This window comes from Ptychodera flava, chromosome 12 (assembly GCF_041260155.1).
Source record: "Ptychodera flava strain L36383 chromosome 12, AS_Pfla_20210202, whole genome shotgun sequence".
NCBI classification, from domain to species: Eukaryota; Metazoa; Hemichordata; class Enteropneusta; family Ptychoderidae; genus Ptychodera; species Ptychodera flava.
In genome coordinates, this window is record NC_091939.1 from 38,072,777 (window position 1) to 38,097,821 (window position 25,045).

At 36.2% G+C, this 25,045-nt stretch overlaps 1 protein-coding gene across 5 annotated transcripts in view; it reads left to right on the forward strand.

Moving 5' to 3' along the window:
- Nucleotides 1–25,045, forward strand: part of LOC139145799 (uncharacterized) — a 69,360-nt gene that overhangs the window by 26,840 nt on the left and 17,475 nt on the right. For all 5 annotated transcript variants that reach the window (XM_070717170.1, XM_070717169.1, XM_070717167.1 and 2 more), the window contains one exon: nt 3,468–3,568. In XM_070717170.1, the coding sequence (XP_070573271.1) occupies nt 3,468–3,568 (101 nt within the window). The remainder of the gene's footprint in view (nt 1–3,467; nt 3,569–25,045) is intronic.

Here is a 25,045-nt window from a genome sequence, read left to right on the forward strand (position 1 = left end):
AAGTACTTTTTGAAAAATCACATTTTGAAATTTGAAAGAATTTTTTAATAATTTTTTGATATGTAAACCCATGTAAAATCATAAAAACAAATTTTATCTACAAATCCTGCCGTACAAATCTTACAATTAATAGTGTCAACATATTTATAACTAATTTGGTAATATTAATACTATCCAATTATTATTAAATTCAAATATGTAAAAAAATATGAAAAATTAAATTTTAATATTGATTGGTGTCATATTTCAAAATCATGGCTACAAATATACAATTTTTATATTCTATGGAGAAAGTATTAACTAAGGGAGTTATCCTGAAAATTTGAACTAAATATCTTGATTCTAACACTTGAAACTTGACATTAACTCTGAGAAAAGAATTGGTGCAAAAATAGCCTTTACCGCTACCTTAACACATACCAATATGATATATCCATTATTCTGTTAAATCAACTCTTCAATAAGTATTTAACGTAAACATGATTACTACTCACTTATTTACGTCTGGTCAATCAACAAACACAATTTGACTACATGTGGACTGTGTCATCAATGATGACTTGTTTGATATTGGTACCACACTGCCATTGTCTAATACATATTTACATTTTTCTCAAGCCATTGTCAGAAAGGGCTTAGTAGACGACTTGTCTAGATTGATGTGTGCAAGGGAGGATGGAAACTGAAACCTTTCTTTTCTTTGGCCCTTGGGTATTGACATATCATTCCTCTTTTAGATTGTGTAAAAATAGCAAATACAGTATGTGAAACAGTTTCCTTGTACAAATGAAAGTATTCTTGTAATGAGATTTTAGAAATAGTTTGTTTTATGTTTGCTGTTCCCAGCCAGGTACAAAAGAAATGTACTCGCAAACCTTTCAAAGTGACATCCATGAAATTTGTACAGTTTTAAGCTGTTGGTGATAATTTTTAGCTACTATAGACTATAGTCTATAGAAGCTATTGGGATGGGTATCCATCCGGCGTCAGTCTGTATGTATGTATGTATGTATGTATGTATGTCCGTTTGTGAGGCGTCCGTCCACTCAAATATCTTGAGAACCGCAGTACTTACTGATTTGATATTTGTTGTGTAGATGAAAAATATGATTTGAAAGAAACTACTTTTTTTAATTTTTGATATTGTTGAAAATAGGCAAATTAATGCCAAAAAAGGTGTTTTTGGTAAAAAATCTTCTTCTTCATAACCGCTGGTCAGACAGCTTTGTTATTTGGTATACAGGTCCCTAGGGATAACCCAACTTAGATTTGTTCAAATTGTGATGAAATATGCAAATGTGTATTTTTAAGGAATTTTTTTGTCATTTTTGGTCAAAGTTTGACTTACATTGTATGTAATTCTTGTACTGTATAAACCCTATCAATGCACCCAGAAAAAAATAATTAATATGGTTTTAAATAATTGAATTAATTAGGAAATCGTCAAAGCCAAAATAAATTTAGTGTGGAATTATCAGAAAGTTCAACTTTTTTTGACAGTTCATAGTGAATTGAGGATTAAAACATGTAAAGGCAACTTTCCTGAATCCCAACTTTGATATATTCTGAACCACCATTTATGTTATCTAAAAGAAATTGCTCATAATAGTTTGTCATGATAGGGTGGTCAAATAAATAGAGATAGAGAAAGTTCTAATTTCCATTTATGGTTGACTTGGTAAGGATAAAATAAGATTACTTTTTGAGGAAAAAAATAGAGTGGTCAATTAAAGAGTGGTCAAAGTGATAGGGTTTTATGGTAAAGCTCTGCTGTAAGATTCCTCATGTGCTATTTATAGCAATTATGCAATCTGTGTAAAACAGTGCAATGAAAGTGTAACATGATTCCTTATAATGCTTTTGATGACCTTGAACTTCTTAAGTTTCAACATTTGTCTCTTCAGTGTGCTTTCTCTGAGTACATACAGTCTCAACTTATTCAACAGAACTTACTTACAATGTTAATTTGAAAGTTAAATGTGCTTGGTTAATAGGATGAAAGTACTGATATTAAAAGATAACCAGCTCAAGATTCTTTATAACCTGACAGATATGCTGTTTTTTTATGACGTAAATCTTGATTTAAGCAAGTTTTGTTTACTTTAATTAGAATGTAATTAACTCTCGTTTATTTGCTATTATAGACTAATATAGTCTGATGAAATATGCAAATCTGTATTTTTACGGAATTTTTTTCCATTTTTGGTCAGGCCATCCTGAAATGAGCTATCAAAGATATCCACCTTCTTCATCAATACATGTGTCACAAAAGGTTATTCTCTACATAACACAGCAGAGCTCTGTCAACTGTTGAGTTGCTTGTTTTTTCAAAACCGCTGGTCAGACAGCTTTAATATTTGGTTTACATGTCCCTAGGATGACCTTAGTGAGATAATTTCATACAGTTAGGAAATACTTAATTTTGTATCCATGTCTATAGTAGCTTCAGGGACTTTGGCCCTATTTTTTTAATTGTGAACTCTTAAGATGTAAAACAGTACAGCAAGGTTGATTATATAAAAGAAGTAAATCCCATGATTCTTTCCTTTTTCTTCAAAAGTGTGCTCTGACTGTAAAAATGTCACAATTTTATGTAATAAAGTTTTAAAGATATCAGTATAAAATATGACACAAGTAACTCAGGTATGTTATCTGGGAAACCAAGACAAGGATTCTGACAGTGAATTATTCTCAGTTTCTGATGTGCAGTACCGGTAGATAATGCTGTGACAGTATTCATTTATTTGTAAAGTGTAAATTCATTGAAGTCAAGTTTTGTTGAAAAGTTCAGCTTCTAGCTTAGTGCTGTATTTGAGACCATAGTGCTAGAGATTCATGTAATCTGTTAATGATATATTTGTGAATATTTTAGTCTAAACTCCGGTCAACATATGCTCATTGATTTGATGTTCACAAAATGTCTCAAAATAAAATGTTGAGAGAATGCTACGCCAGAAAGTTCTTATACATTCTGATGTCACATGTCCTGAAACTGGATAAGTGTCTTAAACATGGAATTGTAAAAACATTTAAAATTGGTCTATTGTAGAAAACATCATACATGATACACTGCATGCATATGTAAAAAACTAATTTTCTCTGTTTAAAAGCAAACTGGCCTGACAAACATGTCACATACTGTCTGAGTGAAATTGAAATTCATAGAAAGAGTAAAATAAATCACAAAACTGTAAAGTCAAAGCTACTTCTGTACCAGGTCACTTCGCATCTAATGTTCGCAATGTAGTCTGTGTATGAAAGTGTGCATTGTGAGTATACCTTACAATGGTATCTTCTGTATGACAGTGTGCACTGTGACTGTACAATGGTATCCTCAAGTCCAAATATCCAGTTGTACAAAGTGCAAATATCCTCTTCTTTTTTCTAATGTCTTTTTGTTGATGTGGATGTCATTACCGTTAATGCTCAATGTGTGATTGGTTTGTATTAATTGGTAAATTCTACAGGTGAATTAAAGAAAAATAATATCCGAGTTTGGAGAGATGATCCAACTGTCAACCCTGTGGATGCAGTGTCTCACAAAGGCCAAGCCATTGTAGAATCCAAGGTAAATCAATAAAGTCTTGTTTAATTACAGTTAGAAAACTTTCAATTTGTGGATAGCTCTGGAAACGCAATTTTTATCTTGATTTGAATCAGTTAAGTTGAAAGACATCTGTTCCACAAATGATGCATGTAGCAATATTTGAAGCAATTCCAGGATCACAATCCTTCCATCATTTACTAAATTCCATTTAAATATGTGTCTATATATTTATACATCTGTTACATGTGAACCACTCTTCTAGACATTCTTTGACCGCCGCTTTTGTTCAATAACAGCACAGTGTGGACTAATTCAACCATTTACTTCACAATATCCATCTAAACATGGCTGTTGGGTAGCCATTCGTTCTTGTATAGGAATTGTAAGAGCATATAATATCAAATGTATTTCAGTTTATGATAGCATATTGGATGTTTTATATTTCATTTTTTTATGATTTTCATTTCACACCGCCATGGTTTAGATTACTGTCATTTGTATCTGATTTGGCTTTAATAGGTACAGTTGATCATGCTTTACTTTTATAGGTCTATTTTGAAATACGTAATAGCTAGCGCAGTGGGCCACCGAAGGCAGCCGAAAGCGTCTTACTGATATGTATGCATCACTGTAGTACAATAAGCATAAAATATTTGATGACATGATTCTTGTGATTGCGTCATCGCACGTTACGACCCAACTTCAATTGTTTTTCCTTTGAACAAGATTTGCAAGCAATGAAGTTATAAAACAATTAAATTAACTTGAAAAAAATGGAAAATAGATTAAAAAGCATCAATGTATTCCCCTTTTTCATTTTTGATAGCATCAGCTGTGTGCGCAGGCTGCATGCGCTTGTGTCAGCCGTCTTGTGTCAGTAATGTGTGTCAGTACACGGCAATGCGCACTGAGTATTCGGTCTCAGCGAGCTGCTCCATACATTATAAGTCAGCTAGGCTTTGGAGGCTATTAACATTTGTGGCGAAGAGTATCCGAAAAATATCTTCATACAAAACCATCTACTACGAACAGTGAACTTTCTCTTTATTGATATTACATAGCTGTGCGAGTTTAGGGCTCAGCCCTATGGTGATCTTACAATATATGACAGCTATTTCTCCCAATTAACCATCAATCAACCACTTGCAATCACTTGTACTGCTATGGTTGTCAGGCAGTGATGATATTCATCATCAAATCCATAGGCTTGGCTAAGTGGGCTTGGTACAATCTCTCCAGCAAACCTGTGTGTACATCTTTAATATTTACTTATAATGAGGGGTTGCAATCACAACAGGTGATACAACTGCCATAATAGTGTCGTTCAGATTGACCACTTTGTGATAGTGTAGCACCGGTGCTGGGTCCGGGCTGACGTAAAATAACCAATGTGGACACGCTGCGTCGGCCTATGGCCAATGCAGTTTGCAATGGTTCCGGCAAGAAGTGGGTTAAGGGCCGACGTAGAATTTTGGCCGACGCAAATTTGTGTGAGTGGACACGTTACGTCGGCCCTAGTCCCAGTTGACCTAGCCCACGCCATGGATCGATGTAGAACTAGTCACCCTATTCACACAAAACGGCGTCTGAAACTAAAATTAACACTTATCGAAATTTTTCAATCTAGTCTTTGTATCCATGTACGCAGAACTATATCTTCCCACCAAAGTTTGCTCCGCAAGCGAGGCTATGTCATTTCATTTACAGAGTAAGTAAGACGCATTGGTTACCAACGATTTCAAAAATGCCGCGCATTGGTCATACCCTATCCTCATCCAATAAATAGTGAAGATCTCTCCAATGATTCAAATGACGAGAGGTCGTTATATTTGCCCTTCTTGTGCGTAAAACCGCAGTAATATCATGAGCAGTAGAAACAGCGCGCCATTATTCAAATATGCCATTTTGAACTTTGACAAAGGACGGTAAATTTACGTCGGCCCTAATTCTGGCTGGTAAGTGTGGATAAGTGCGGACGCAAACCAAATCTATTCCCAAAAGGACAGTTATTTTGCGTCGGCCCAAATTTCCGCTGGATTGCAAATGTGAACGAAGTAATGTCTTTGTGGGTTTGGCAATATGTAGGGATTACCATTTCCAGTTTGACATTGTTTAGAAAAGCATCAGTGCCATTTAAAATAAAGTTTATTCCCCTCCTTTGATTGTCAGTCGAAATTTGGATGGAATATTGACAGCTAGAAGTCATTTGTAAGCCAAGTCTTACGAACATTGCATCTTGAAATGTACGGCCATTTACAATTGGAAGGTGCACCATGCTTATCATAGGCCCGTTCCACCAAGGGATATATTTTGAGGTAGGATACCTGCCCAAAGAAACTCAGCTTAGTGAGCAAAGATGGATACTTATTTGCCTCAGTTGGATATGTTTGTTTGTACCAGTATTGTAAACACACCTATAATATCCATTTCCCTATGACTGTTTCATCCATTCATGACAAGAAAATGCACCTATTATGGGATATTACCAAAACATTCATTGAGGCAGAGACTAATTTCGGATTTGTAATCTCACAAGGACATATCACAGTCATTGACATTCAATCTTCTAAGTCCATGGCTATATTCCAATATAGCTCTAATTAGCCTGCCATTTCCTTTAATACAATGCTTTCATTCCTAGTGCAATTACTTTAGTCCTCAATGATATACATAATGTCGGAAGTTGTCAACGGACAACGTTCGATCAGAGACAAGTCATCCGTACTTGTATCTATCATCAAGGTCATTTTATGGGATGGGCGTGGAGAAAGATATAAACACAGAAAGACAGATATAGATTATCATATAAGTTAGCATAATTTGTTTTATATGCCTGCCGTGATGATTGCCTATAGGTAGGTGTTTAGACAGACATCAACAATCAGATGGATCTACCTGTCTATCACCATGGATTCACCTTAAGTGAAGGTTTACATATTTCAAAGACTGAATGTACAACAGTATCATACTTAATAGGAATCTTGTAATGCATTGTGTAAGTCTCCATGGATAAAAGGTGTTATTAGATTAATACTAAATCAAAGAATAGATCATCTCAGCTGGAACAAAGTGTTAATTATTTTATTGTTTGAAATTGAATGCAATCACTGATTTTCTAAAACTCAATGATACATTTGATATGGAAAATTTGTAGTTAATGAGATGGGAATTACAAGTTCTTAAAATTAAGTTAAAAGCACTTCGTTAATTCATCACAATAGTCTGCTCAACAAGAAAGTAGTTGCCATGCATTCACATTCAACTCTTCCCTGTCCTTTACAAAATGCAAGTAATTATATCTAGCACAGTTTTATCATTCTATACATTTGTATTAAATATAATATTTTGTTTGTTCATTGAGCCTCAAAAGCTGCACTGCATAATTCAGCTTTGTAGCAAAATTTGTTAAATTTATAAGCTTTTTAATGATTAACAGTGTCAAGGGATATGTGTCATTTTAGTGAAATTCTGGCACTCTGAAATCTTCCCAAATTTCAATATTGCACAAATCAGTGATTTAAATGACAATGAAAAAAGTATCAAACATTCTGTCAACAAAGTTGTAAGCTAGTACACTTATGAAATGAGCATTCAAAGAAGAGCTCTTCATATTGCAGCAGATAAACATCATAAAAATTCGCAATAGCTTCGTGAATTAATATGTGTACATTGTTGATATAGTTGAGACACCACGTTACATCCATGTCAAACAAATTAACACGATCATCAAGCACAATTTTTCTGATATGGGTATGACCTTGAAAAACCGACATCTTTAATACCAGGAAAAAATGTGATCAATTAAATATGTACACACTTGTAGACTTGATTGTTAAAATTGTCATTTTTAGCTCACATGTTAACAAGCTTGGACTCTCATTTCAATTCTGTTCTAGTGACCATTTTTGTTTCGGTCACAAGTTCCATTCACATGCATGCCTAGCAATATTAGTTTATGCCTTACCTTTTTGTTATAACATAAATCCATTCTCTGCATATTTTTGTATGTTGCCTTTTGTTTCATGTGTTTTAATTGATCACATTTCAATTTTTCACGCCCCTTTTGTTTCAAACTATCCAGCATTCATGGTTCAGAATTTGCTTGACAAGATCTTCAGTAACATCGTTTCTTTCTTTGCTCTTCTACATGCATATTGATGTGCATGCATATTGATGTGATGTGCATGCATATTGATGTGCATGCATATTGATGTGCATGCATATTGATGTGATGTGCATGCGTATTGATGTGCATGCGTATTGATGTGCATGCATATTGATGTGACGTGCATGCGTATTGATGTGCATGCATATTGATGTGACGTGCATGTGTATTGATGTACATGCATATTGATGTGCATGCATATTGATGTGATGTGCACGCATATTTATGTGCATGCGTATTGATGTGCATGCGTATTGATGTGCATGCATATTGATGTGACGTGCATGCGTTTTGATGTGCATGCATATTGATGTGCATGCATATTGATGTGACGTGCATGCGTATTGATGTGCATGCATATTGATGTGCATGCATATTGATGTGATGTGCATGCGTATTGATGTGCATGCGTATTGATGTGCATGCGTATTGATGTGCATGCGTTTTGATGTGCATGCGTATTGATGTGCATGCATATTGATGTGCATGCGTATTGGTGTGTGATCTAAGAGCCATTGCCAAGCTACCGCTATTTGGTAAAAATGATGGTTCACCGAAGTCAGTTCATTAGAGTGAAGTGTGTTAGAGGTACGGTCTTTCAAGTAGTCATGGAAAGCATAGCATGCTTTGCTGGGATAACATTTTTGAATGTCAATCTCACTAGCTGTCATGACAGGATTGGCCTAGGCAAATTCTATCAGAATTTGCTTGTTTCATTGAGTATTTGTCATCATTAAATGTGGTGTGAAGTCATTCACCTGACTATCAAACATGGAAATGTAATTTAATACCTGTGGAAACTGTCCAAAATACCAGCATTTATTTGTAGATGTGCTGTCAACAGCTAGCAGACCGTTGCATCAACCTCTGAAATTAAGATGATTTTAACAAAATTAAACATCAGTACCTGACTTTTGACAGTATGAGTACCATTTGAAATAGAAATGATTTATCTTATATCTTAACCACAGGCTTTTATAAATCAAAATTCTTCAACAGTGAATCACCATAGCAACAGCTAATATCCTAACTGAAAGGCTTGTAAATTAGCTACTGGGGTACTATCAGTGTTATTTTTGTACTGAGATACAGTCAGCGTTATTTCTCTGCATGTACCGGTATGTAGTCCATGTTCTGTTGTATCAGTAATTTCAAATTTCAGTGTTAAAATGGAACTTGTTTTCAAGATGGATAAATTACAGTATAAAGTGAAAAATAAAATTTATGAATACAAACGTTTATGTCAGTAAGTAAAATTTTGAAAAAATAAAGTCATATGCAATTAATCTTTTCTTTGTGAATGTATAATTGAAGTCTCTTTTGCCTGTGATATCCTGTAAATTGGGGGAATTTTTGCAAATTTCACAAGGGCAAAAAAATCTTTGCAACGATATTTATCATAATGTAACATATGACCGTTCAACAGTTCATTCAGTGTACTGCCTTCAATATTGAATAAGTAGCAAGTCATTCATTTCACATTTGAAATCATAGCAAAGTCTCAAAGAGGAGACATGAAAATTTTGTAAATATCTTCTAGCGAAAACAAGAATTTGTCAGTAAGATAATCACTGAAGTGAGTGAAAATAGTGTTGTGTTCCCTGGTTTTGAACAACAAAGATTTAGCAGAGCTTTGTACATAAATCTTACCTTTGTGAGTTTAGAGTTTACCCATAGTCCCTCCACCCACAGTGGTGGATGGAATGTGGTTTACCACATTAACTTTGGGCAAGATTGCTATAGAACTTGTCAATGCAAGGTTAGGTTGAGACTTTGATTGGAAAGAAGCTCATCATATGTCTTATTATTGTGTAACATGAATTGCTAGAGTATTCAAGGTAATTCATATGTTGATGTGTAACATAAAAATAACTTTCAAAAGCGTTATCCAAATGCAACATGAAAAGTGTTTGACGAAACAAGAATTAATTGTTGCAATTGTGGAATTAAATGAATAATCTAGGAAGTTATAAAACATAGCTGTCTTCATCAACAATTTAAGGCACTTCAACTAAGTTTAGCAAGCATGTATTGACAGAAATATTTCCCTGTACCGTATATTGGTCAAGCTATCCCTAGGAAATTATTAAGGTGTACTTCATACCATCACACATAGTGGTCATTAAATCTCTATCATTAAGTTAACTTTTCAAAGTATTTGTATTGCTTTTTAATATATATCCTTCATTACCAGTGTTAGGATATAATATTATGTCACTTTTCAAGGCTGTAGTTCCTTATTCTACAGTTGTATATGTCTGCACTAAGTGTGAACAAACAGGAAATTTACAGCTCTGACAAAATGACTGTTTGTAAAATCAGAGCATTTAGAAAATTTATGACTCTGATGAGACATACAGTTGTACTTGACTAGCAAACAGGATGTTTGGTAAATGCTAAAAGCAGTGAATGTTGCTGTATTCTTACTTTTCTCTAAATGACTTATAACTGCTTTTACATTGCAAGAATATTAATCATGTCCAGACTGTGCATGAGTTGTTGTGAAAAATGATTTATATACATTGGATCATATGGTATTTTCACCAAAGTCATGTCTGTAGTGACCGATGTAGAGTACTGGTAGATCTTTTAACTTTATAGTACAATGAGACAACCTGTAATGTGCACGGGGTACCTTCATTTGCATTGTTTAGATTAAATATTGATGACAAACAGCAATTCTTTAACCCCCCCCCAGCTCAAAATGGATGGGGATCAGTATTAAGGATTGAGGTGTTAAGAACATTATGACGTGTTTCTGTCTTTTGTCTTCTTTTGAAATTGCAATCATTATGTAAATATGTTGCTATATTTTAGGATTTAATCAGAAAGGGGAGAGTTTAAGAAGTATTTGGTGAAAGCAAACCAATACTTGTGGTATTGCATAATTTAATTGAAATTTCAACTTGTCTTGTTGATACACGTATCAGCTGATATGAAAGAAGGGCAATTAAAATCAGATTATCCAGATTCAAGCTTTAATTTGTCCATCATATTGAATGTAAGTTCTAAGGTTGCTGACAATGCCATTATGTTACTGAATGAACTAATGCTGAACATTTTTTCCATATCATACATGAGTGCATTTTTAGGGAAAATATTGATACCTGTGCTTTGCAAAGTTAAACATGTTTATAAAAAAAGTTGGGCAAAAACTTTCCCTTTGGCCATATGAACAGTTATTAAGTGGTAGCGAATAAATTCAATATATGTATGTATTGTAACAAGGATTATGCTTTTGCAAAAACTTTGATAAGAACAATCAATGAATATCATTTTGATTTCTGACCCTGTCTCATTGCTACTACTTTTACATTCAGCTTGAATGTCAGGGTACTGATCAAATGGCGATTTCATTATTTTAATGTTACTGCTTCTGGACGTGGAAATCAATTAATGATAAAAGTGCAGCCCCATATTTCATCAGTGAGTCCTGTCCAGACCAATATCACATTAATGAGCCTTGCATGCCCAGACCAATATCATATCAATGAGCCCTGCCCAGACCAATATCACATCAATGAGCCCTGTCCAGACCAATATCACATCAATGAGCCCTGTCCAGACCAATATCACATCAATGAGTCCTATCCAGACCAATATCACATCAATGAGCCCTGTCCAGACCAATATCACATCAATGAGCCTTGCTCAGATCAATATCACATCAATGAACCCTGTCCAGACCAATGTCACATCAATGAGCCCTGTCAAGACCAATATCACATCAATGAGCCCTGTCCAGACCAATATCACATCAATGACTCCTGTCCAGACCAATATCACATTAATGAGCCCTGTCCAGACCAATATCACATTAATGAGCCCTGTCAAGACCATATCACATCAATTAGCCCTGTCCAGACCAATATCACATCAGTCAGCTCTGTCCAGACCAATATTACATCAATGAGCCCTGTCCAGACCAATATCACATCAATGAGCCCTGTCCAGACCAATATCACATCAATGAGCCCTGTCCAGACCAATATCACATCAATGAGCCCTGTCCAGACCAATATCACATCAATGAGCCCTGTCAAGACCAATATCACATCAATGAACCCTGTCCAGACCAATGTCACATCAATGAGTCCTGTCCAGACAGATATCACATCAATGAGCCCTGTCCAGACCAATATCACAACAGTGAGCCCTGTCCAGACCAATATCACATCAGTGAGCCCTGTCCAGACCAATATCACAACAGTGAGCCCTGTCCAGACCAATATCACATCAGTGAGCCCTGTCCAATCCAGACCAATATCACATCAATGAGTCCTATCCAGACCAATATCACATCAGTCAGCTCTGTCCAGACCAATATCACATCAATGAGCCCTATCCAGACCAATATCACATCAGTCAGCTCTGTCCAGACCAATATCACATCAATGAGCCCTGTCCAGACCAATATCACATCAATGAGTCCTATCCAGACCAATATCACATCAATGAGCCCTGTCCAGACCAATATCACATCAATGAGCCCTGTCCAGACCAATATCACATCAATGAGCCCAGTCCAGACCAATATCACATCAATGAGCCCTGTCAAGACCAATATCACATCAATGAGCCCTGTCCAGACCAATATCACATCAATGAGCCCTGTCCAGACCAATATCACATCAATGAGCCCTGTCCAGACCAATATCACATTAATGAGCCCTGTCAAGACCAATATCACATCAGTGAACCCTGTCCAGACCAATATCACATCAATGAGTCCTGTCCAGACCAATATCACATCAGTGAGCCCTGTCCAGACCAATATCACATCAATGAGCCTTGCTCAGATCAATATCACATCAATGAACCCTGTCCAGACCAATGTCACATCAATGAGCCCTGTCCAGACCAATATCACATCAATGAGTCCTGTCCAGACCAATATCACATCAATGAGCCCTGTCCAGACCAATATCACATCAATGAGCCCTGTCAAGACCAATATCACATCAGTGAACCCTGTCCAGACCAATATCACATCAATGAGTCCTGTCCAGACCAATATCACATCAGTGAGCCCTGTCCAGACCAATATCACATCAATGAGCCTTGCTCAGATCAATATCACATCAATGAACCCTGTCCAGACCAATGTCACATCATTGAGTCCTGTCAAGACCAATATCATGTCAATGAATCCCCCAGTGCACCATCACATCAATGAGTCCTGCTCATATCAATTCATATCAATGAATGAATTCATTGAAGATTTAAAATTTGTCACTAACACTATTGTAATCTGAAGCACTATCTAACACTATTGTAATCTGAAGGAAGTTCTTATGTGTTCAAAAGCTTGTGCAGGGTAGGGGTAGACCATTTGATTTCCTGCAGGGGGGTCCTGGACAATTGAAGAGGTAGCATTATTTTTTTTACCTGATTCATTATACATCATTTTGTTTCCATTCTCCCACCTTTTTTTGTGAAGCCTTCTCTGGCTGATTTTTTTATTTACATTTGCTGGAAGTTTTTTCCAAAATCTTCCAGACCCCCAGGATATCAAATGGTCTGCCCCTTAGTATCTGGCTTTTTTGTGGCAATCATGCCTTGCTTCTGTTCTTTTGGATAATATACACTATCAGAATTATAACAAACCTATTAAACAAACCTGATGGTGACAAAGACCGATAGCATCAGATTTTTAGGGTCATGCATGTGTAGAAGCCAACTTGTTTCTCAATTTTTATGTTTCTGTCTATGTCAAATATTGACCGTTGGCATTTAAAATGAGATGTTCAAAAAATGTTACAACAGTGTTCTCTACAAGTCCCTATCTTGTTGCCCATGCAGTGTGCAAGTAAATGTAATTCACATTACCAGCAGAGACCCAGCAGAAGGAAATAGCTGTCAAATGTTCTTAGCTTAGAGTGTCCATTTAGGATTCATGTTACAACCCTGACCATAGATTGTTGCCTGTTACCAGAATGTAAACCAAATGCTGAATTATTCCCTTCAGATTAATGACTTAAATAGCTATTTCCTGTCAGATCCATTACATTTGACAAATATATTACAACTTACACTTTTTCAAGGAGAGTGATCTTGTATCAATAGGAAGTGCAATACGTCAGTTGCCATAGTGATAGGTAAAGGATTTAGAATTATGGGTATTTCAATTTACCATCACATGTCTAGCATTTGTAGAGTGAGAACTGTTTCACATGACATTAACACTTCCTGGCAAAGATGAGGGGAAAGCAAATACTCTAATAGTATTTTATTTTATGACATTCTGCTTCTCTGCAAGCTAAACCCTGATGGATGTCAGTTGTATTCTATGGCTAATGTGAATGTTTTGATTTTCACTGCAGTGTTCTGTGAGTAAATTGTATTAAGAGATCCAACTTGGCAGTAAGTGGGAGATGACTTGCCGTGACTGTGCTATTAAAATGTAAACCAGCATAATTCACTCTTAATCAAGATTAAAGTTCACCAGGGTGTGTCATATTAAAACATGCCTGTTAAAAATGGATGTATTCCCCCAAAGTATTATAATCATTGCATAATCTAACTTTAAAATGTAGCTTTAAATTTCAAATGTTCTTTTATCATTGATATATATGGCAATGCACCTGTACTCATCTAATTGCCATGCTGAAATGAAGTATTCCATAAATTTTCCAATCTTTCTGAATAACAAAAACAAAATTACTGATATATCTATTTCTGTTTTTGAAATTTGCATTTATGGCAATTTATTTTTCATTGCAGCCATAACCATTTAGTATTTTGAGATAAAAATAGTGTAATAATTTTTTTTCCTACTTTGAAAATCAAATAAACATTTCATTCTACACTGTCTCTAAAAAATTAAAATATTCTGTATTTTTGCTTGCTGATTTGTCACAGTAATTTTCACCAGACACCTAACATTAAAGTTCATGTGAATTTATTCTTCTGTATAGATTTAAAAGTTGCTAAGTCTGACATACTGGCGTAGTGAGTTCAAAGAAAAATTGAATAACATATTTGTTGATTATAATCTCTGTACAAAATATTGAAAGTTTTCAGATTTTCAATTATAAACATTTGGTAAATTGTGTGAAGGGGGTATCAGTCATCTTATGTTTGTTCACAGTTTACTCAAAATGTTGATGTTCCATTGACGTCATGTGAAAGAATATATAATAGTCCAAAACCTGAGGATAAAACTCAAGTAGTGATATGTTTTCCTTACAGCCTTGGGATGTACTTTGCTTATCTTATTCCATGTGGTATCTGTCATACTGTCAATTTTGTTATCATAGGCAGTGACTTCATTTGTCATCCATGTCCATTAGAGATTAAAAAGATGTACCATGTTGATATGCAGAAAGGTGAAGTCTTCTGCTGATGGCAAATATTGATTGTTTCTGTTCTTATACGTATAATGACCAGGCATACACTAATACTTGTTTGGTTCAGAAAGGATGTAAATATTTGGCAATTATCAAAGTAACAGGGTGAATAAAGTCAAGTAGGTCTATCATGGGACTTGAGGGTATCCATGACCAGTAGGCCCATCACAAGATTTAGAGTCTCTGAGTGGATCCATCAGAGATTTGAGGTATATCTGGTCAAATGGGTTCATTATGACCTGTGGGATATCTCAGGTCAAGTTAGCCCATTTTCTAATAAAGTGAAAATTGTATCTTACAGCACTGTATGACAATATACCTGATTTTCTCTGAACATTATCTATGGAAGTCTGTTGTGTTTATGAATATAAAATTGAGTCAGAACTATAACTTCATTGTTTCTTGGTCAGAAAGAAATACTCCTTGATGCCTGCATACACAGGTACTGCCTTCTTCAGGCTGAATTTTTGAAATGGAGTTGCTACATGATGTACTAAAAGAACACCGGTACAAGAAAATTGATTTCATAATATTGCAATAAATATTCCTGTATTTTAGAAGCATGTTAGCGGCAATTATAGGACAGCCAGACCTAGCACTACAAAATATGTTTTAAATCTTGTTCGGCACATCCAAGTATACGGTATCTGTACGTAGTTTGTGTTTTTGCAAATTTTTGTGTTTGTTAGACTGATAGCCTTAGCTGGAAGTGCAGTGTCAATACTGTGTTAATACCTTCAATGAACATTGCAAGATATCAAGAGCCATCTCATACATGCAGTAGCCTTCCTTTGGCAGATGATTGTATACAATCTGATAGATTTAGCTCAAATAGCTCAAATTCTTAGTTGTTTTAAATGTTGTATTGCTGAAAAAATACAGCTGTACATCCTTTATGTATACCAGACTAGTTCACCATATTTTACACTCAGGCTCTCCAAGCCACAATATGCAAACTTTGGGATATGTGATGTATTACATATATGATAAAGTTTTTTGCAAGGAAGAAAATTTTTTAGTAAATAGTACAGTAACATGCAATACTGTACCAGCCCATTCTTTTTTTCTTTGAGCAATACTTGATCAACCCACAATGGCATATGGTATATTGGTATATTGCACTCTTGCCTTGGAAAATTCTCCTATCATCTTAGAAATATTAGGATAACAGTATACAGGTATTGAAAAGTGGTTAATGATAAGTTCCAAATATTGGCCATGCACAGACTCAAGTGAACAGATTGAGTCAAATGAGATGTTGTTATTTTTGTAATTGAGTTTCTTAGAAAATTCTCCCTGATTGTGAATGCAATTGTTGCTGACCTACTTGTGTATAATGTACCAGGTAGACTTCTTTCTACACCACTGAGTATCAATCAAAAGACATGTTTCATTGATGGAATATTGATGCTGAAATCAACTTTTTGTATAAAGTCTCATGAGTATCCACCAATAATTGGTTTCCAGATTGTGATAATTTCTTTTTGACTCACTATAAAGTAAAATATTGCCAAGCTTTTTGTGTTGCACTAGTCTCTAGATAATTTTCCTTGAAATTATTGCACAGCTATCAAACCTTTTTGTGTTGCATGTTTTTCATTTGATGCTTAGACTGTATGACTGAGGATAAATTTGTTGCTGCTTGAATGACCCATTTCAATTGTATTTTCATATGTCATTTATCCTACAAACTACATTTACAAAGTCAAATCAAAATGATATTGTCATGAAAGGATGATAATACCGGTAATGTAACTTCATAGTTGCTCAATTCTCTGGCCTGCTATATACTACGTGTACAATGTGCACATTACATTACTTCTGACTTATATAGGTTCCAAATAAAAATCCTATCATGGCTATATTCTCTAGGGCTTAAAGAATGATTATAGAGAAAGGTTATGAATCTAATATAAGATGGAGTCTAATGTAAGGGGCAAAAGCCGAAAGTGGTACAATTTTTAAATGCCAGCAAAGAAGCTATATATACCGGTAGTACTGGCATAATAATGGTACATTTACAATCAGACAGACAGTAATCCATCAACCATATTTCCATGTACCTTATGGTGTTACGTGCAGAGAAAACGAACAAAAGGGTGAACTCAGCAGTTAACGTTTAAACAAAATTTATTACGAAAAAAAACTAATTGCTAAGTCAGGGATAGAGTACAAGCTTTAAAAGTGTACAGACTACTTATCTCAGCTGGGACGGCAAAGCTCCAGTCTCAGAGTTGTAACAGTCAGTTGGATGAATGAACAGTCCTTGCAGGCTTGAAGCTGCACAAAGTCCACAGTATAAATCCAGCGTTGGCAGTGAAGGTCTTGAAAAGTCTTGAGAATGACTACTGCTGGAGTTTAGTAACACACAAGAGACACGATCCCAAAAGTCTGACTGGAAGCTGAGCACGTCCCTTTTATAAAGGCATATAAGAACAATCTAGAACTTTTATTGACATGCTAATTACTGTTCTAAAATTATCTCCCTTACACAACTAATCAACTTTCCAGAACATTCCAAACATGACTAATTGAATTCAAGGTTGTTAGGTCATCAAGGGCAGTGACCTTGAGAATGTTCTAGACTAATTGAACTCAGGTCATGATGAGTGTGGGGGTAAATGACCTACATAACACACCCCCTCTTCAAAAAAAGAAATTTTTCAAAGAAAAATCTTTCTTTTACAAATGTAATCTTGAAAAAGATTTAAGTACTCAAATTTTGTTTTACTCTAAAGTAAAATTTCTTGAAAGTGAACAACAATAAAATTTCTTGAAAGTGAACAACAATAAACTCTAAATACGAGAGAGACAGTCTGCAATTAAATTGTCTCTGCCTTTGATATGTCTAATGTCAAGATTGGACTCCTGTAACATTAAACTCCATCTTAGCAATCTCTGATTTTTGCCTTTAAATTTCTGCAGAAAAACAAGAGGGTTGTGATCAATATAAACCACTATTGGCTGATTTGAAGAAGTAACATAAACTTCAAAATGCTGTAAAGCTAATATCAAAGATAAACACTCTTTTCAATTGTAGAGTAGTTTCTCTGGGATTTGTTAAATTTGCGTGAAAAATAGCAAACAGGATGATCTACACCATGACTATCCTCTTGCAATAAAACAGCACCAGCAGCCGTATCACTAGCATCTACAGCTAATTTGAATGGCAAAGTGAAATCTGGTGCAGACAACACTGGGGCACTTTGCAGTATGGCTTTAAGTGTATCAAATGCCTGTTGGCATTGCTCTGACCAAAACAACTTTACTTTCTTTTAAGTAAGTTAGTCAAAGGCTCAGTAATTGTGGAGAAATTTGGACAGAATTTTCTGTAGTAACCAGCCATACCGAGAAAGCGCATCAGTTGTCGTTTGCAGTTTGGTATGGGAAAACTTGAAATGGCACTGATTTTGGCATCAACAGGTTTTACCTCACCCTGTCCTACAGTATGTCCGAGGTAAGTTACCCTTGCCCAACCAAACTCAGATTTGGCAAGGTTGACAGTCAACATTGCTTTGCTCAGTCTCTCAAAGAACTTCCGCATGAGCTTGATGTGTTCCTCCCAGGTGTCACTATACAGGACGACGTCGTCAACGTAGGCGCACACCCGTCTAGCCCGGATATGACGTCGTTGATCATCCGTTGGAACGTTGCCGGAGAGTTCTTCATTCCGAATGGCATCACCTTGTACTGGAACAATCCGTCTGGTGTAACAAAGGCGGATATTTCACGAGCACGATCCGTCAGAGGGACTTGCCAAAATCCCTTCAGTAGGTCAAATTTCGTCACATACTTGGCTTTTCCCACTCGGTCGATGCAGTCATCAATCCTCGGGATTGGGAAAGTGTCTGTCTTTGTTAAAGTGTTGACCTTCCTAAAGTCCGTGCACATACGATAACTGTGGTCTGATTTGGGAACAAGTATGCACGGCGAACTCCAGTTACTTTTACTGGGTTCAATAAAGTCATTGTCCAGCAGGTATTTGACTTCTTCCTGGAGATATTTCGCTTTTGTTGGATTCAGTCTGTATGGATGTTGTTTTACAGGCTTACTGTCCCCAACATCAACGTCGTGATAGATGACGTTTGTCCTCGTTGGAACATCTTGAAACAGGTGTTTATATTCGTGGAGCAGTTCTTTCACCTGTTGTTGTTGTTCTGGCTGGAGGTGTGCCAACTTTGTAGACTCCAGCTTCTCCAGGATTTCTGAGTTCTGAAGCTTGACCGAGCCCAGCTTTGAGTTTAGAGTATTTTCACTCAAGTCAGTTTCAGTATCACTATCTTCATAATGGCCAGAACTGACGGTACTGACAGGCTGAGTTATAGTAGGATTATCCCTATCCAAATATGGCTTAAGCATATTTATGTGACATAGCTGTTTTTGTTTTCGCCTGTCAGGTGTTATTATGATGTAATTTAAATCACTCAATTTCTTATCAATTAGGTATGGCCCAAAGTAACGAGCATGGAGTGGTTTGCCAGGAATTGGAAGTAGAACAAGAACTTTTTGACCTGGTTCAAACTTCCGTTTTGAGGTGCTTTTATCATATTTGGTTTTCATTGACTGCTGAGATGACTCAAGATTTTCTCTGGCTAATTCACATGCTTTAGAGAGTTTCGTACGAAAATCTGACACATATTGCAAAATATTCAGACAATCATCATCGTCTGATAGGAATTTCTCTTTAACGAGCTTAAGTGGGCCACGGACTGTATGTCCAAATACAAGCTCAAATGGGCTAAAACCAAGAGACTCCTGAATTGACTCTCTAACAGCAAAGAGCAGAAAATGAATTCCTTCATCCCACTGCTTCTCTGTGTCAAAACAGTAGGTCCTAATCATGTTTTTCAAAGTTTGATGAAATCGCTCAAGAGCACCCTGACTTTCTGGATGATAGGCGGATGACCTATACTGTTTAATGCCTAGCTGATCCATTACTTGTTGAAAAATTCCAGACATAAAGTTGGAGCCTTGATCGGACTGGACACATTTAGGGAGGCCAAATAAAGTGAAAAATTTGACTAAAGCTCTCACTATAGTCTTTGTCTTTATATTTCTCAGTGGTATGGCTTCTGGGAACCGAGTTGATGTACACATTATTGTCAGCATGTACTCATTTCCTGATCTTGTTTTGGTAAGGGCCCAACACAGTCTATTAGTATCCTACTAAATGGTTCTTGAAATGCAGGAATTGGCTGTAAAGGGGCCTTTGGAATGGTCTGATTTGGCTTTCCTACCATTTGACATGTGTGACAAGTTTTACAGAAATGTGCTACATCCTGCCTGAGATTAGGCCAATAAAAGTGACTGAGAATTTTATGATAAGTTTTCCTTACTCCCAAATGACCAGCCCAGGGCGTTTCATGGGCCAGGCGCAATATTTCAGCACGATAGGGCTTTGGAACCACAATTGATGTTTTATAGCCCAGTCGTCATCAACCAAAACATCTGGAGGTCTCCATTTACGCATGAGAATACCAGATTTTGTATAATAGGAAACAGAGCTATCTGAAGTTTTATCTTCATCATCTACCCTGTCAAACAAAGCACAAAATATCTGGGTCTTTGTGTTGTTCTGCAATGAGATTTGATCTAGAAAATGTCTGACTTTGGTCAGCAGAAGTTTTACTGGAAGTTTCAAATCCACGAGGGATAACGGAATGCTCCGTGTCAAACACCTGACTGAGAAAGGTGTCATTTAAGTCAACATCTGTGACATTATTTTTGAGAGTATTTTGATTCTCAGAAGTTTTCTTTGACATGGCTCGAGTAATGGCACATGATGGGAAAAGGCCGGGAATGTCTTCCTCTATTGGCTCTGGATTTTGATCTAAACTAGGATTATCAGTCACAAGTGGATTAGTAATGACCTTGTCCCCAGCAAGGTCGTTTCCAAGAAGAAGGTGAATCCCTTCAAAAGGCAAAAAAGGCCTAATACCTAAAGTCACAGGTCCAGAAACAAAGTCCGAAGACAAATAGACATTATGGAGAGGAACAGGAATGTAGTCATTACAATCTACCCCCTTAATAAGAACTTTAGAACCTGAAAATGACTTTTCAGAAAACGGCAGGGTATCTGCCAACAAAAGAGACTGGGAAGCCCCGGTATCTCTTAAAATTTTGACAGGGGTAGCGGAAGAGAAATCACTAGAAAGTGATATAAAACCATCATGAATAAATGGTTCGAAAATACCCATAATGCTATCTTGAGAAGAATTGACCTTGACCTCATTAATTGGGGATGAGAGGGGTTTAACCTCAGAAAATGTGTTGCACACATTATTAGACTCTAATTGAGTTGATGAAGAAATAAAGCCGGTGGGCTTAGATCCACTTTGACCACTTTGACCTTCACGTTTTCTTTTCAATTTGAAACACTCTGACATTAAATGGCCGTCTTTCTTGCAATAATTACAAGAAAGTGTACCAAACTGTTTGTCAGAAGGAGATTGAGACTTGGGATCTGATGATGTGGGAGTGTTACTTGAACTGTGTGAACTGTTGTCATTTGATTTCCTACTCTCCTTTGAGAAATTCTTGGATGAAAAGGAGGAGTTAAATTTACCTGCATTGTTTCTGTATGAAAAGGACTGGGATGGTTTGCTGAGAAATGAAGATTTGTGGGTCAATGAATAATCATCGGCCAAACGTGCAGCAACCTCTAATGTATCTGCCTTTTGTTCATTGATAAATGTCTTGATGTCACTCCGGATGCACCTTTTAAATTCCTCAATCAAAACAAGTTGTCGTAATTTGTCATAATTCTGACTGACCTTTTCCGAAGAACACCAACGATCAAACAGTTGTTCTTTTGTTCGAGCAAATTCAACATAAGTTTGATCTTTCACCTTCTCACAATCCCTAAATTTCTGACGGTAAGCTTCAGGCACCAACTCATAGCCCTTGAGAATTAATTCCTTCACAGAATCATAATCTGAAGCCTGCTCTACTGACAACTGAATGTAAATTTCTCTGGCTTTACCACCAAAGCACTCTGCAAAAGCATAGACCAGGACTCCTTAGGCCAATTCAGACTCTGAGCAATTTTCTCAAAATGAAGGAAATATTTATCAACATCCTTTTCTTGGAAAGGGGGAACTAACCTGAAATGCTTAGTGATGTCAAAATTGTCTGAAGGGAAGAATTTTCCTGACTTTCCAAGCTCTAAACGTCTCATTTCTAACTGCAGTCGGTGTTCGCTAATTCTCTTTCCTTTTCTTTTTCCTCTCTTTCTTTCTCCCTTTGTCTTTCTTCCATTTGCAATTCTTTTTCTTTCATTTCCAATTCCCTCTCTTTCTTGTCTTTCTTCCATTTCTAATCTTTCCTGCCTTTCTTTTTCTTTCTGTCTTTCTTCCATTTGCAATTCTTTTTCTTTCATTTGTAATTGCATTTGTATTTTTTCTTTTTCTAATGCCAATTTTTTAAGCTCCAAATCTGCCTGATTTCTAATTCTAATTTTTGAGTTCGAAGGAAGACTCAGGCTCATAATCTTTTAAGGCAGACTCTTCAAAATGGCCAGAATTAACTAAATGTTTTGCAATCTTGAACTGTAATTTCTCGCTTGCGCATAGATCTTTTGACATCTACTTTAAGGAAATTTGCCAGTGCTATGAGGTTGTCTTTTCTGAGGGAATTAAATGTGTCCTGATCAAGGTCATCCATAAATTCGTCTGGCTTGAATTCCGCCATGATTGAATTTCGCTGAGTTCACAGTATACAGTAGTTTTGAAAAGGCAGGCAAATGTTGTCAAACGGCTCAAAATATTCGTCTCCCGGACGAGCCCCCAATTTGTTACGTGCAGAGAAAACGAACAAAAGGGTGAACTCAGCAGTTAACGTTTAAACAAAATTTATTACGAAAATAAAACTAATTGCTAAGTCAGGGATAGAGTACAAGCTTTAAAAGTGTACAGACTACTTATCTCAGCTGGGACGGCAAAGCTCCAGTCTCAGAGTTGTAACAGTCAGTTGGATGAATGAACAGTCCTTGCAGGCTTGAAGCTGCACAAAGTCCACAGTATAAATCCAGCGTTGGCAGTGAAGGTCTTGAAAAGTCTTGAGAATGACTACTGCTGGAGTTTAGTAACACACAAGAGACACGATCCCAAAAGTCTGACTGGAAGCTGAGCACGTCCCTTTTATAAAGGCATATAAGAACAATCTAGAACTTTTATTGACATGCTAATTACTGTTCTAAAATTATCTCCCTTACACAACTAATCAACTTTCCAGAACTTCCAAACATGACTAATTGAATTCAAGGTTGTTAGGTCATCAAGGGCAGTGACCTTGAGAATGTTCTAGACTAATTGAACTCAGGTCATGATGAGTGTGGGGTAAATGACCTACATAACAATGGTGACACTGTACATAGGAAATGAGTGACTGGTTTTCTTCAAAAAGGACAAGGATGAATGAGTTGTTCCCAAGGTCAATATCTTCAGGCAAGCTTCATTGACTTTACAGGTTATTGACAACAAATGAATTCTGTTGTTGCCAGCGTCTTATAAAGTGAGTGAAGACACCTGTCTGCTTCTGCTCTGTTAGCTGTTCTGTGACACACTGCAGACACTTTGTTTAAATTTGGAAATGGTAAAATCCTTATTAATATCATTCCTAAGAAGCAGTATCTGTGCACAAAAAATTACATTTTATTAATATTGATTACTTCAAGTCAAAAGCCGTGAGCAATTCAAGTGATCTGAAGATTCTACACTGATAAATTTTAGAGTCATCATTGCAGTTGAATCGGTAATACACTTGGCAGCCAATATGTATTTCGCTTTAGACATCATTTTATCCACACAAGTACGGCATATGATTCCTAAGAAATTACAATGCCAGTTCTATTATTTAATATGTATGTTGCCATTGCTGAATGTCTGAAAGTACAGAGCTCTGATATACCCTACAATATTAACTTTTCCTGACTCCCATTGCTATTTATATATGTGAGTGGGCTGAGATTTTTCTGTGGTAGAGAGGAAATTACATCATATGAATGATGGACTGCCACTAATCTTTGAAGTATTGATGTGAATTCTGATGACTCACAGTTTGTTGTGTTTGAACAATACACCTGCCAACTAGTTTTCTTCATTTTAATGTGTAATATCCTGCCGTAGCTCTTCAATCATGTGGGGATGTGGTTCTGACTGTTTCAATACAGTGAGTGCAATGTCCGATTGTTTTCATCAGCAATTTGTAAGAAAGTCAGAGAATGATAACAGCATTACAGTGTTAGAATTTGCTTGACATCTGTGATATCCAAGTCCTTCTTTCTGGCTATTTAATTACAACACGACCACTTTCTATTTTATGATTGCTTGTACAGGAAATATCACAAGTTAAAGTGGGTTTACAATCGAAATCTCACTCTTTTGGTCGGAAGCTTGTAAATGTCATGACGCTGTTACTTTTTTAGCTCCGCTGTCAGCGACGCGGAGCTTATCAAATAGGTTGATTTTCCGTCGTCGTCATCCGTCGTCGTCGTCCGTCGTCGTCAACAATTGCCTTCTCCTCTAAACCGCTAGTCCAATTGCTTTGAAATTTAATATGCAGTTCACTTGGGGTGACCTCACTTAAGTTTGTTCAAATCGTGGTGAAATTTGCATATTTGTATTTTTGGGGCATTTTTTGCTGTTTTTGGTAACAAAATCTTCTCTGAAACCGTTTGTCCGATTGCTTTGAAATTTGATATGCAGTTTACTTAGGGTGACTTCAGTCAGATTTGTTCAAATCGTGGTGAAATTTGCATATTTGTATTTTTAAGGCAATTTTTGTCATTTTTGGTAAAAAAATCTTTAAAAATCTTCTTCAAAACTACCAGTCAGATAGCTTTGATATTTGGTACATATGTTCCTAGGGATGATCTATTTCAGATTTGTTCAAATTGTGCAGAAATATGCAAAATTGCATTTTTAAGGCAATTTTTGCCATTTTTAGTCAAAAAATGTATTTCTCAAAAAGTACTAGTCTGATAGT